The sequence below is a fragment of the Lygodium microphyllum genome, chromosome 24, assembly GCF_053477565.2.
Source record: "Lygodium microphyllum isolate KBCC chromosome 24, Lygodium_microphyllum_v1.1.10, whole genome shotgun sequence".
NCBI lineage: Eukaryota > Viridiplantae > Streptophyta > Polypodiopsida > Schizaeales > Lygodiaceae > Lygodium > Lygodium microphyllum.
Window position 1 is genome coordinate 85,947,824 of NC_141158.1, and position 14,739 is coordinate 85,962,562.

Consider the following 14,739-nt stretch of genomic DNA (forward strand, 5'->3'; position numbering starts at 1 on the left):
TACATAACCTTTGCATTAAAGTTTTGGTGGTCATGCAAACACGCATGCGGACGCATGCAATGGTTGAGTGAGCCATGGCCACCAGAATTCTCCTCTGATTTTGTGGTGGGGTGGTGGCCACAATCAAAAATGTGTTGTGAGTTGTGAGATAAAATGTGGGGCTGATATCTGAAGGAAGCCAATGAGAGGGGGCTACGGGGGTCCACGTAGGACACTTATCTCTCCCTTGGTGGCTTTGTAGGCTATCAGGCAATCTCAAAGTTTCTTTCTCACCTCTTTCCTATTTGTCCTCCCTTGGTGGCACTGTAGACTGTCAACCAATCTCCAAGTTTCTTTCTCTCCGCATATTCAATCGTCTTTCAGACGCTTGCGCAGGTTCATTCTTCCGGCTATGGCGACCATGGCTATGGCTGCCCTCTCCTCCTCCGCCTCGGTGTCCCTTCACGTCGAAGCTTCGTCCACCGCCGCCTCCCCTTCCCCCCGCCTCGGCTCCCTCTCCCTTACCTCCAAACCCTTGGCCTTCTCTTCCTCCCTCTCCGTTCACCGCATCTCCATGGACGCCTCCTCCGCCCCGGCCAAAGAGAAGCCGCGAGGCGGCGCCAAGCAGCTGATGAAGGACACTCTGCTCACCCCTCGCTTCTACACTACCGATTTCGAGGATATGGAGCGCATGTTCAACACGACCATCAATAAGAACTTGAGGCAGGAGGAGTTCGATGCTCTGCTGCAGGAGTTTAAGACGGACTACAACCAGACGCATTTCGTCCGAAACGCCGAGTTTAAGAAGGCCGCTGATCAAATCCAGGGTCCTCTCAGGCAAATCTTTGTGGAGTTCCTTGAGCGTTCCTGCACGGCTGAATTCTCCGGATTCCTCTTGTACAAGGAGCTTGGTCGAAGGCTTAAGGTTTGCCTTGCTACATTTCGTTACACGTTTTATTTGGGCTGCTTGCCAGGACCATTCGTTAGTGACGAAATTGTGGTTTGCTGTTGCAACAGAAAACCAATGCCACTGTTGCCGAGATCTTCACTTTAATGTCTCGAGACGAGGCTCGACATGCCGGGTGTGTACTGTTCTCCCCATTTCCCCCCTCCATTTACTGCATATGTCGGTGGATTGTACGTGCTGTGCAGTCCCTCCCCCCCTTCATTCCCTTTCTCCATACATTTGATTGGAATTGTTTTCTTTTTTGTGAAACACACATTTCTTTGTTATGAGCACAATAGTCTTTAAGCCTAGATCTCGCCAACATCTACTACTGAGGTTCTTGCATTGTTGTTTGTCTTTCCAGTTTTCATGTGATACAAAGTGAATTGCATTCCTCTCTTCATGAAGAGATGATTCTACGTGATTTTGCGCAAATCCTTCACTGTCCAGTATATTTGTTGTATACAAATACTGGATCAATCATATCAGCTGATTTAACTATCTCGCGTACTTTCCAAGGGCATATGTGTGGGACATTGTGCTCACCCTGTTCTGTCGCACGCATTGGCTTTTTCCAGGTTTCTCAACAAAGGACTGTCTGACTTCAACCTTGCTCTTGATCTGGGCTTCCTCACCAAAGCCAGGACTTACACCTTCTTCAAGCCTCAGTTCATCTTTTATGCTACCTACCTATCTGAAAAGATTGGCTACTGGAGGTACATCACCATATACAGGCATCTTAAAGAGCATCCAGAGTACCAGCTGTACCCTATCTTCAAGTATTTCGAGAACTGGTGCCAGGATGAGAACAGGCATGGAGACTTCTTTTCAGCTTTGTTGAAGGCACAGCCACAGTTCTTAAATGACTGGCAAGCAAAATTGTGGTCGAGGTTCTTCTGTCTCTCTGTAAGTACAAGAATAAACGGTGGTTGTGTTATGATACTTTGTTCTACAAGAAGCATTGATTTCATTGTATATTCCCACAGGTATATGTCACTATGTACCTGAATGATTGTCAAAGGACAGCATTTTACGAAGGCATTGGTCTTAACACGAAGGAGTTTGATATGCATGTGATTATTGAGGTACAGATATGCATGTCTTTCATTGAACTATGATAGTCTTCATTATGATATGGATTGCTAGTCTTTCTTATGCAACTGCATTGGCTATGTTTGGCAGACGAACAGGACAACTGCCAGAATATTCCCTGCTGTGCTTGACGTGGAAAATCCAGAGTTCAAAGCCAAGCTTGACCGAATGGTTGAATTAAACTCAAAGCTGAGTGAGATCGGTAACAGTGATGCTCCAGCATTTGTAAAAAATTTGCAGAAGGTTCCTGTTATTGCTGCCCTTGCCTCGGAACTTCTAGCTGCCTACATGATGGAGCCTGTAGATTGTGGTTCTGTGGATATTGCAGAGTTTGATCCTCAGCTCGTATACTGATGTACAATTTTGTTCACTTTAAACATGACAAAGCTGTCCAAGTGTTACTGAGCTAGCAGGGGTAGCTGAGTCGTTGTACCTGCCACTGGTCCTCTAAAATTTTTTGTGCTGCTCTTCGTGTTCTTAAACCACTAACATTCTGCTCTTGGATGTGTATCCATAACTTCTCTGTATTAGCCAGCTGCAGTTTATTTGACGGACTAATACTCTCGTAGTATCTTAGTACTCTCATCCATGATCCGAGGTGCACATACTTCTGCTTTACTGTATAGCTGCAAACTTATCGAGTCTCGAGGCATTATGGTGTTGTGGTGCTATCTTCATTTCTTTGGTGCATATGTTCTTGGTGTCTTATTGTCGGAGTAAGCATTTCTAAACACACTGACTGGATCATTAATATGTCTGAGAGAAGTACCTTACGAGGGTCTCTAAAAGTTAAACAGATTTCCAACAGTTGTGTCCTTGTTTTAGTTTGTCGAATATCTGCATTTACTGTCTAGGAAGGTTATGCTGCAAATACAATGTTCCTTACAAGTTGAGCCTCTAGAGCGTAATTGTATTAAGCGAGAGAAGACAGTCTTGAGGAGGAAGAGCTATGAACATGAGCAAGATCTCGTCAACCCAACACATTTAAAGTGAAGTTCCTCTACAATTCGTAAACTGCATTACTCGATAAATGTAGCACCTTTAAAGGAATGGTTATGCAAAAATACAATGAACATGTTCTGCAGCATACTCAATGAGAATGTGTGAGTACATGGAAATGTGAACAGGACAATGAGGGGCCTCATACCTCCGGGTCTGGACGATGTGGGCAGAGGTGAGTTGTAATTGTTGTGTCGGAATTTGTTGTAATATTGACGGATCGTAATTCACAGCAGCAGCAGTCCATCAGGGATGATGTGGGCAGCGGTGGTGCAAAGGGAAGCTTGTCCTTTGGAGGATGTTGGTGAAGGTGTTAGATCGCTGTCCTCCATTTAGAACGCGGAGCAGATGATGTTGGTGATTGAGATGTTAGTAGGACAGCAAAGGGCGACTAACTATCCTTCAAGTGTAGGCGGCCAGTCGGAATGCTCCAGGAAGGGTTGCTTGGCAGCAGGCAGCAGGCAGCAGGCAGCAGGCAGGCAGGTATGGCGAAGATGCCGTCAATGTGATACAGACGGCAGTAGGTTGGTTGAGGACCTCGAGAGATTTGTTAAACGTATCAAGACGAGTATGGATGCTCACAACATACTTTCACATAAATCACAGGAAAGGGTTGGTTGGGTGGACATTGGTTCTACCGTTAAAAAATGACTTTGATTTTCCGTAATTCCAAATTACTACAGTTCGATGTTATTTTAAGAAAAGTCTAAATTAGGCATAAACGCATGAAAATTTTGAGACTAACACATGCCTTGATTTTTGGTTAACACCACCTCATGTAAAAGGAAGGACCCTTGAATGGAGAGTTTTTACTCCAAAAGACCTCACTTAGGAGAAGTCAAGGCATTGAACCAAGGATGTCTTGAGAAAGTGATGGATATATTGTTCAGTAGCACAATCTATGAGGTTGTATGCCCGAGTAATTGTCAATAATTATGAGAACAATGAGAATGCTATAATATCCCCCACAATATGCAAATGAAAAATGATGGAAATGCATGATGGTATAGGTACAATGATAAGAAGTGCCTTCATGGGGGATTGATGCACTTGCTCTAGCACCATTATCTATAGATGAGTATCAATATGCAAATGAAAAACGGAGTTACACAGTGGTATAGGTACAATGATTAGAAGTATCTAATTAAAAAAAGTGAAGTGTGTTGCATGTGAAAATGTGTTACATGAAAGAGAGTGTATGATGTCTTTGAGAAGGTGTTCCTACATGATCTAAAATGGCAAGCCTTAAGTCCACTTGAGCACATGTAAATTTGAGATTAATGAATTCCTTAGTTTAAGGTGTTTAATTGGTTGTAGCAACATAATAGAGTTTCTCTTCCTATTTTCTTCTCTACATCTTTCTTCTATTGTCATTTCATACATTATCAATTATGATAAGTCATAATGAGAATACTAGATAATCTTAAAATGAGCAAAATGTATCACACTCCCCACTATTCCCACTCACCTATATGATAGACATGATCATCATATATACTTGAGGCTAGTCATGGCATTAGTATACCATATGCAAAATATTGCATGGCTAGATGCCTAGTGATAACATTTTTTAAAGATAGTATGAAATTGATTATGCATGGGTTGGCATTAGATAGAATGAAGTTGATCATATGTGGGTTGAGTTTGTGGTGTGAGTTCATTCAATCCCTTCAACATGCTTCCCCTCTAGCATTGTTGAATTGGCAATACATTTTCAAAAGAGACTAAATATTGAAACGAATACATACAAAATGTTCCCACTCTATCACGAAAATGAAAACAGGTAGACTTGCTTCCACTCTTTGACGCATGAAAGTGAATTTAGGATGTCAATGTTAGGTGCACTAAACAAAGTTTTCCAAATAACTTGTACTCAATTGGATATTTGCTCAATGTAGACTTTTTACATTAGTTTGCATTCTGGAAGATTTCAGAAGCCGAAGACTAAGTTTTCCCATTCCATGTATATGACACCAATACATACCAAATTTGATTATACTTCTATAATAAGGTTAATAATATATGCATAAATTAAAAAGTATAATGCATAAGACAAGGAGAGAGAGAGAGAGAGAGAGAGAGAGAGAGAGAGAGAGAGAGAGAGAGAGAGAGATTGCACTTGTAATGCAATTAAGTTGAATATTGGCCAAAAACTATACTCACATCAATCATAGGTGCAACTACACACCATACATAAGAGAGAGAAGGTGAGAGTAAGAATGTGTGCATACTAGGTTGTGGTGGTGTCAATCCATTGTTCCAATATGGCTTGCATGTTAATCAAGGTTGGGTTAGCCCACAAATGTTATAGAGCACTTGTGTGGAAAAATTTGGCATTTGCTTTTAGTTTTGATAAGTCCTCCAATGCATTAAATTAGGATATAGATTAATGCATTGGGAAAATAACAACTACAAATATATGAGAGAGCAACAATTTCTATTATATAGCACGTGATACAACTAGTGGCTATTAATGAGCTTTGAATTTCATCTTGACTCGTGTTGAATGGAGGATTATGAGTGCCATACGTTTTACATTACTACTCTAGAAGTGAGTTAACACATGGAGTTCACATCACATATAGTCAAGTGAGGACTCATGCCATGTGGAATAATGAGGAATACATTATGGGGCAATGGAGTTTACACATGAAAAACTTCATAAATCATTATGTGCAAATGCTTTATTTACTTTGTTAGCCTTAGACCATTTAGAAAATCCTTGATCTTCCTTTATGCCATCATGTGCCATAAGCCAAAACCTAAAGTACATGAAACAAGTGCACACTAGCACGTCATAAAGCATTGCCCTTCCCTTTCCAAAAAGCTCCCAACACTACTTTAATTTGAAAAAGCAAGGGCCAATTTTTTCTCTTTCAAGATTTTACTTTGAAAAAAAAAGAGAAAATGAGGTAAACAAGTGCTCTTAAACTAAACTAAATGAGATCTTACCTTAGTAAAACTAATGCTAACTTTCGAATGACAATTCACCATGCCACTATACCATTATAAATGCATATGCCCTAATGGGCAATGGTAACAAGGAATCCTACACTGCAAGTGAAATGGCCCCGCATCTATTTTAGGAGTTGTCTGGCGACCCAATAGTGGAATTGACTATTTGGTCAGACACCCTTAGTCTCGTCCATGAGATTAGCTTATATTAGAGCCCACCACATAACTATGTTACGTGTCATCTTGACTATTGTATTAGGAATACGTCACATTTATTTGCCCTTAAGAGAAGTGTTGTCCTTTATAACAAAAACAACCTTGCATGATTCAAGTTAGTCAAGCCTACCTATGTGCCCTACCAAGATTAGTATAACACGAGTGGTGTGCTTCTGTTTGAATGCAATAACACACTAGCGGCATACATGTAATGATGCTACTAATATACTAGATCATTTGTTTGCCTATTCCATACCATCCAATTATACCACAATCTCATGATATTGCTTGTATGTCCTAGTTGAAATGGCTCGCTATTTAGTCTACCATAAAATACGGAAAAAGTACATTTATTTGACCATATAGGACAATATCCGTTAGAAAAAAAGAACTTAAAAATGGACCCTAAAAACTAATATAGTTTAAGAGGTGGGCCTTTTGGATTGTCCCCAATAAGAAGGTAAGATATTGACATCCATAGAGGATAAATACTTTTCTCTCTAAATATTGGGAAGAGGTGAATAATTTTTAAAAGGGAGAATGAGTAGTGCACAAATTTTGAGGATCTCTATCCTTGAACTTCCCCTCCTTTTTGGGTGTTTTTGAATTTTATTTTTGTCCCTCTCCCACGAAATCAATTTGACCCAAAAAATGAGCAAGACTCCTTTCCCTCTCTACTCCATTCTAGTGAATTGTCATTAAAGCTCTATGGAGAGATAATTAGGATTTTGACCTCTCCACTTACCTTTGCAATTTCTTCTTCATACAACTCTAGATTTTGGGCAGTGTTGAAACTCTTGATGTTGTCTTCTTGCAAAGACTATTTTGGGCAAGAGGCATCGTTGATCTTGTGTGTATGTGTGTGTGTGTGTGTGGTATCTCTTTTCAATTATTTTTTAAACAGAGCTTGATGAAAGAACTAAAAAATGGACACTGAAAAATAATACAGTTAAAGAGGTGGGCCTTTTGGATTGTCCCCAATAGGAAGGTAGGATATTGACATCCATAGAGGATAAATATTTTTCTCTCCAAATATTGGGGTTTTTAATGTGAAGAGAAGGTTGGGAGGAATTTTTAAAAGGGAGAATGAATAGTGCACAAATTTTGAGGATCTCTATCCTTGAACTTCCCCTCCTTTTTGGGTGTTTTTAAATTTTATTTTTTTCCTCTCCCACTAAATCAAATTGACCCAAAAATTGAGCAATAGACTCCTTTCCCTCTCTAGTCCATTCTAGTGAATTGTCATTAAAGCTCTATGGAGAGATAATTAGGATTTTGATCTCTCCACTTACCTTTGCAATTTCTTCTTCATAAAACTCTAGATTTTGGGCAGTGTTGAAACTCTTGATGTTGTCTTCTTGCAAATACTATTTTGGGCAAGAGGCATAGTTGATCCTCTGTGTGTGTGTGTGTGTGTGTGCGTGTGTGCGTGTCCTTTATTGTGGTATCTCTTTTCAATTATTTTTAAAACAAATCTTGATGTTAGTTCTAGCTTGTGTTGCTGTCTTCTTGCAAATATTACTTTGGGTAAGATTGCATACATATATGTCTCTATTTGTATGTGCATACCTATGTATATGCGTGTGTTTTTTCAATTAGTCTTACTTTTTAGTAGAGCTTCATGTCAATTCTCACTCTATTAACTTCATAGAGATCAATTTGGGCAAGGTTGCATAGATACTCATTTCTATGTGTGTGTGTGTGTGTGTGTGTTTTTTTTTTCTCTTTTTTGCTATTTTTGTAGTAGGGTTTTGATGTCAGTTCTAACTTTAAAATCGATTATTGTTGGAGCAATCAATGCAAGTTAGAGTAGAGATCCTACTTTTTGTTTTGCAAATTAGCTAATAGGTAAATTTACCCTCTTATGTGTTGCCAAAATTAATGTGACTGATTAGTTATATTTTATAAGAGCGATTGATGTTTCCATATATCTATCATTTTCAATAGTTTTTGATTATCATAACTTTACAATCTAGTGTTCTTGCAGTAAATCAACACAAGGTGGAGCAACAATTCCATCTTGTCTTCTACAAATTAGCTTATGGATAAATTTGCCCTATTTTTCTATTGTTGTAATCGTGCGCAGATCGGAAGCTGTACGCTCGCGTAGTGAATGCCGGAAGGTCCCCAAGAACAATAGAACTCTATTTTTTGCACAAATTACAAGGTAAAAAGCATGAATGACAAGAGCAAGAGACCAATTGGGTGCAACCTCCCCCCATGCCTTGTGTGAGCGCTCCACAAAGCATGTATTTTATGTATTATTCAACTTCAAGCTCAAATAATAGCCCAAATTACAAAATAGCAAGCTTTTAGCTTTTGAGTTTGCTTTAACACAAAATAGGAATAAAGCTAATGGGCGGTGCCCAAAGAGTTTGGCATGCCCAATACAATGTCCAAGTAGAAATAACATAATCGTGCGCCCATACGCATACAAAATAATAATAAATATCCAACGCCTCAATAAATAGGTGTGACAAAATATAGGCGTCATGCCTAAGGTATGCACCCATCAAAATATAATCAATAAATCGAATACTCGCTATCCTCCAATGCTTTCCTCCGCCACTGCTACTATCTCTACACATCAACTGAAGCATTCACAATCGTTAGTAAAATAATACAATTAAACCGACAAAAGTGAATACCTAGCAGTCTTCAGCTACATAAATAAATCAACTGGCTATAGATGTCCAAGAGGGTGGCATTTATAGCATACTATAGGCTTGGCTTTGGTTACATTGTTTGCAATGGCAGGAAGTCTAGGTACATTAGGATTTGGCTGTGGAATAGGCTTGGGGTTTTTATTAACATTGGATGGTAAAGCAGGTGGTTTTGCCCAATTCTTACGGAAAGATGATGAAGAGAAACGACCTTGATTAAATCTTCTAAAGTTTGAGTTTCATTGTTTAGATCCATAATTACCATTGGCTTGGAATTGCTGTGGATGTCTGTCTCTACCTCGTAGCTTGTCTTCAGTGTCGTGAGCTAATGAAATTGCGTCTTCAAGAGTAGCAGGCTTGAACATGTTAACTTCAGCATAGTAATGCCCAAGGAGTCCAGACATATACTTGCACTTGTGTGTCGTTTCAGGTACGTCTTCAAGCATGCGTAATTGGAGTAGTGCATTCCAAAAACGCTCTGTGTACTGAGGAATAGGCTCACGATCCCGTTGCTGAAGAAGATCCCATTGTTTTATAGCTTTCTCATGAAATTGTGGAGGAAAGAAATTCTGCATAAACTTCTTCTTGAAATTCTCCCAAGTAGTGGGACAATCTATACTCTTGCGTACTACAGTCCACCATAGAGATGCTCTATCCACTAAATGATTAGTGACACACTTGATTTTATCTTTTTCTGCATAGGTTTCCTCATGAAAGTAGTCGTCAAACTGACTAATGAATACAAGAACAGTTTTTCCCTCTCGAGTGCCATTGAAAGTACGGAATTTGAAATTTCTTTTACTTATCTTTGATTCCTTACGGATAGTTTGAGCTTCGAGAGTCGCGTCGATGGTACGTCGAATAAGATCTTCAGATTGAGATTCCTCTTTGTCGGTAGACGATCTTTGTAAATTTGCCAATTGAACTTGCAATGCTTGCCTAGCTCGTCGTTCATCCAATTGCATCATGATTAAGTCCAGCTTTTGCTCCATCGTAGGTTCAGGTAGGTCACCTTCAGCCATTAAATCATCCATATGTGGTTTCGTCATCCTGCAAAACTCAAAAGGCCTTTCACTCTCAAAATCAAGTTAGTGGGATGAGCGTAGCTCAAGTTCGGGAATACAAGGCTTATGTATTTTTGGGTGTGGCTTTCACAATCTTCGAAAAATCTGCGTTTTATCCTTCTTCGTATGCTGAAAATGCTTCAGCAAACCTGCGTATGGGTAGAGTACCTTCCAATGAACAACTTTGCAGTTCGGAGTTTCTGCGCAGGAACAACCCTTCTATGAGTTTTGAACAGAAGTCAGTTTTGACTCCAGTTGACTTGTCTGACTTGCAGAGTACCATACTAATGTGACTTGCAGAGTTTGTAGACTTGCAGAACTTAGTTGCTTTGTGAAACTTGCAGAACTTCGACTTGATAGACTTGCTGAATCTGATTGGTTGTGTGTGACCTGACTGATTAATGCTTAAGTAACTTGTTGCTTAAGTGATTAAGCTTGGGAGCTTAATCTACTGACAACGGCGAAAATCTTGGGGAGGGGGGGGGCGTTTTTCCACGCGGCGAATTTTTCGTGACGTCTTCTGAGACCTCACGAAAATTTTGAGAAGCTTAAAGCTTCTTAAAGCTTAAGCTAAGCTTCTTAAGCTTTAGTTTTTAAAAGCTTGAAGATATGGAGTTTTTTTGACTTATCTCTGTTCTTGACGACTTGATGAAGAAGATGTACGAGTAGTCCTCCGCCTCTGCAGACCGATCCCTCACAGTTTGATGATGGAAACAGGGGTTCTTGATAGCCAGGAATCTGCCTGTATCGACCGTTCGCGACGAGATTGACTGTAGATCCCGATCGTTCCAGGAGCTCCGCCTTCGCACAAGATGGGTAGCGATTGGAAGCTCTTGATCTTAGCTTCGCTCTGATACCACTGGTGCGTAGATCGGATGCTGTACGCTCGCGTAGTGAATGCCGGAAGGTCCCCAAGAACAATAGAACTCTACTTTTGCCACAAATTACAAGGTAAAAAGCATGAACGACAAGAGCAACAGACCAATTGGGTGCAATCTCCCCCCATGCCTTGTGTGAGCGCTCCACAAAGCATGTATTTTATGTATTATTCATCTTCAAGCTCAAATAATAGCCCAAATTACAAAATAGCAAGCTTTTAGCTTTTGAGTTTGCTTTAACACAAAATAGGAATAAAGCTAATGGGCGGTGCCCAAAGAGTCTGGCATGCCCAATACAATGTCCAAGTAGAAATAACATAATCGTGCGCCCATGCGCATACAAAATAATAATAAATATCCAACGCCTCAATAAATAGGCGTGACAAAATATAGGCGTCATGCCTAAGGTATGCGCCCATCAAAATATAATCAATAAATCGAATACTCGCTATCCTCCAATGCTTTCCTCCGCCACTGCTGCTATCTCTACACATCAACTCAAGCATTCACAATCATTAGTAAAATAATACAATTAAACCGACAAAAGTGAATACCTAGTAGTCTTCAGCTACATAAATAAATCAACTGGCTATAGATGTCCAAGCTGGTGGCATTTATAGCATACTATAGGCTTGGCTTTGGTTACATTGTTTGCAATGGCAGGAAGTCTAGGTACATTAGGATTTGGCTGTGGAATAGGCTTGGGGTTTTTATTAACATTGGATGGTAAAGCAGGTGGTTTTTCCCAATTCTTACGGAAAGATGATGAAGAGAAACGACCTTGATTAAATCTTCTAAAGTTTGAGTTTCATTGTTTAGATCCATAATTACCATTGGCTTGGAATTGCTGTGGATGTCTGTCTCTACCTCGTAGCTTGTCTTCAGTGTCGTGAGCTAATGAAATTGCGTCTTCAAGAGTAGCAGGCTTGAACATGTTAACTTCAGCATAGTAATGCCCAAGGAGTCCAGACATATACTTGCACTTGTGTGTCGTTTCAGGTACGTCTTCAAGCATGCGTAACTGGAGTAGTGCATTCCAAAAACGCTCTGTGTACTGAGGAATAGGCTCACGATCCCGTTGCTGAAGAAGATCCCATTGTTTTATAGCTTTCTCATGAAATTGTGGAGGAAAGAAATTCTGCATAAACTTCTTCTTGAAATTCTCCCAAGTAGTGGGACAATCTATACTCTTGCGTACTACAGTCCACCATAGAGATGCTCTATCCACTAAATGATTAGTGACACACTTGATTTTATCTTTTTCTGCATAGGTTTCCTCATGAAAGTAGTCGTCAAACTGACTAATGAATGCAAGAACAGTTTTTCCCTCTCGAGTGCCATTGAAAGTACGGAATTTGAAATTTCTTTTACTTATCTTTGATTCCTTGCGGATAGTTTGAGCTTCGAGAGTCGCGTCGATGGTACGTCGAATAAGATCTTCAGATTGAGATTCCTCTTTGTCCGTAGACGATCTTTGTAAATTTGCCAATTGAACTTGCAATGCTTGCCTAGCTCGTCGTTCTTCATCCAATTGCATCATGATTAAGTCCAGCTTTTGCTCCATCGTAGGTTCAGGTAGGTCACCTTCAGCCATTAAATCATCCATATGTGGTTTCGTCATCCTGCAAAACTCAAAAGGCCTTTCACTCTCAAAATCAAGTTAGTGGGATGAGCGTAGCTCAAGTTCGGGAATACAAGGCTTATGTATTTTTGGGTGTGGCTTTCACAATCTTCGAAAAATCTGCGTTTTATCCTTCTTCGTATGCTGAAAATGCTTCAGCAAACCTGCGTATGGGTAGAGTACCTTCCAATGAACAACTTTGCAGTTCGGAGTTTCTGCGCAGGAACAACCCTTCTATGAGTTTTGAACAGAAGTCAGTTTTGACTCCAGTTGACTTGTCTGACTTGCAGAGTACCATACTAATGTGACTTGCAGAGTTTGTAGACTTGCAGAACTTAGTTGCTTTGTGAAACTTGCAGAACTTCGACTTGATAGACTTGCTGAATCTGATTGGTTGTGTGTGACCTGACTGATTAATGCTTAAGTAACTTGTTGCTTAAGTGATTAAGCTTGGGAGCTTAATCTACTGACAACGGCGAAAATCTTGGGGAGGGGGGGGGCGTTTTTCCACGCGGCGAATTTTTCGTGACGTCTTCTGAGACCTCACGAAAATTTTGAGAAGCTTAAAGCTTCTTAAAGCTTAAGCTAAGCTTCTTAAGCTTTAGTTTTTAAAAGCTTGAAGATATGGAGTTTTTTTGACTTATCTCTGTTCTTGACGACTTGATGAAGAAGATGTACGAGTAGTCCTCCGCCTCTGCAGACCGATCCCTCACAGTTTGATGATGGAAACAGGGGTTCTTGATCGCCAGGAATCTGCCTGTATCGACCGTTCGCGACGAGATTGACTGTAGAGCCCGATCGTTCCAGGAGCTCCGCCTTCGCACAAGATGGGTAGCGATTGGAAGCTCTTGATCTTAGCTTCGCTCTGATACCACTGGTGCGTAGATCGGATGCTGTACGCTCGCGTAGTGAATGCCGGAAGGTCCCCAAGAACAATAGAACTCTACTTTTGCCACAAATTACAAGGTAAAAAGCATGAACGACAAGAGCAACAGACCAATTGGGTGCAATCTCCCCCCATGCCTTGTGTGAGCGCTCCACAAAGCATGTATTTTATGTATTATTCATCTTCAAGCTCAAATAATAGCCCAAATTACAAAATAGCAAGCTTTTAGCTTTTGAGTTTGCTTTAACACAAAATAGGAATAAAGCTAATGGGCGGTGCCCAAAGAGTCTGGCATGCCCAATACAATGTCCAAGTAGAAATAACATAATCGTGCGCCCATGCGCATACAAAATAATAATAAATATCCAACGCCTCAATAAATAGGCGTGACAAAATATAGGCGTCATGCCTAAGGTATGCGCCCATCAAAATATAATCAATAAATCGAATACTCGCTATCCTCCAATGCTTTCCTCCGCCACTGCTGCTATCTCTACACATCAACTCAAGCATTCACAATCGTTAGTAAAATAATACAATTAAACCGACAAAAGTGAATACCTAGTAGTCTTCAGCTACATAAATAAATCAACTGGCTATAGATGTCCAAGATGGTGGCATTTATAGCATACTATAGGCTTGGCTTTGGTTACATTGTTTGCAATGGCAGGAAGTCTAGGTACATTAGGATTTGGCTGTGGAATAGGCTTGGGGTTTTTATTAACATTGGATGGTAAAGCAGGTGGTTTTGCCCAATTCTTACGGAAAGATGATGAAGAGAAACGACCTTGATTAAATCTTCTAAAGTTTGAGTTTCATTGTTTAGATCCATAATTACCATTGGCTTGGAATTGCTGTGGATGTCTGTCTCTACCTCGTAGCTTGTCTTCAGTGTCGTGAGCTAATGAAATTGCGTCTTCAAGAGTAGCAGGCTTGAACATGTTAACTTCAGCATAGTAATGCCCAAGGAGTCCAGACATATACTTGCACTTGTGTGTCGTTTCAGGTACGTCTTCAAGCATGCGTAATTGGAGTAGTGCATTCCAAAAACGCTCTGTGTACTGAGGAATAGGCTCACGATCCCGTTGCTGAAGAAGATCCCATTGTTTTATAGCTTTCTCATGAAATTGTGGAGGAAAGAAATTCTGCATAAACTTCTTCTTGAAATTCTCCCAAGTAGTGGGACAATCTATACTCTTGCGTACTACAGTCCACCATAGAGATGCTCTATCCACTAAATGATTAGTGACACACTTGATTTTATCTTTTTCTGCATAGGTTTCCTCATGAAAGTAGTCGTCAAACTGACTAATGAATGCAAGAACAGTTTTTCCCTCTCGAGTGCCATTGAAAGTACGGAATTTGAAATTTCTTTTACTTATCTTTGATTCCTTGCGGATAGTTTGAGCTTCGAGAGTCGCGTCGATGGTACGTCGAATA

The 14,739-nt window shown here is 40.2% G+C and overlaps 1 protein-coding gene across 1 annotated transcript; it reads left to right on the forward strand.

Moving 5' to 3' along the window:
• Positions 1–260: 260 nt before the first annotated feature.
• On the forward strand, positions 261–2,600 carry CRD1 (dicarboxylate diiron protein, putative (Crd1)). Its single transcript, XM_087665294.1, has 5 exons — positions 261–904; positions 997–1,061; positions 1,504–1,831; positions 1,912–2,010; positions 2,108–2,600. Exons 1-5 carry the CDS (start codon positions 392–394, stop codon positions 2,369–2,371), a joined length of 1,269 nt encoding a protein of 422 aa, XP_087521420.1. The 5' UTR covers positions 261–391; the 3' UTR covers positions 2,372–2,600.
• Positions 2,601–14,739: the final 12,139 nt, after the last annotated feature.

What these genes read in the sequence shown, in the direction of transcription:
- CRD1 (XM_087665294.1), top strand. Translation starts at nt 392, where the DNA reads ATGGCGACCATGGCTATGGCTGCCCTCTCCTCCTCCGCCTCGGTGTCC. An exon ending in GACGAGGCTCGACATGCCGG is followed by an intron (nt 1,062 to 1,503) that starts GTGTGTACTGTT and finishes GGCTTTTTCCAG; the next exon opens with GTTTCTCAACAAAGGACTGT. An exon ending in CGAGGTTCTTCTGTCTCTCT is followed by an intron (nt 1,832 to 1,911) that starts GTAAGTACAAGA and finishes ATATTCCCACAG; the next exon opens with GTATATGTCACTATGTACCT.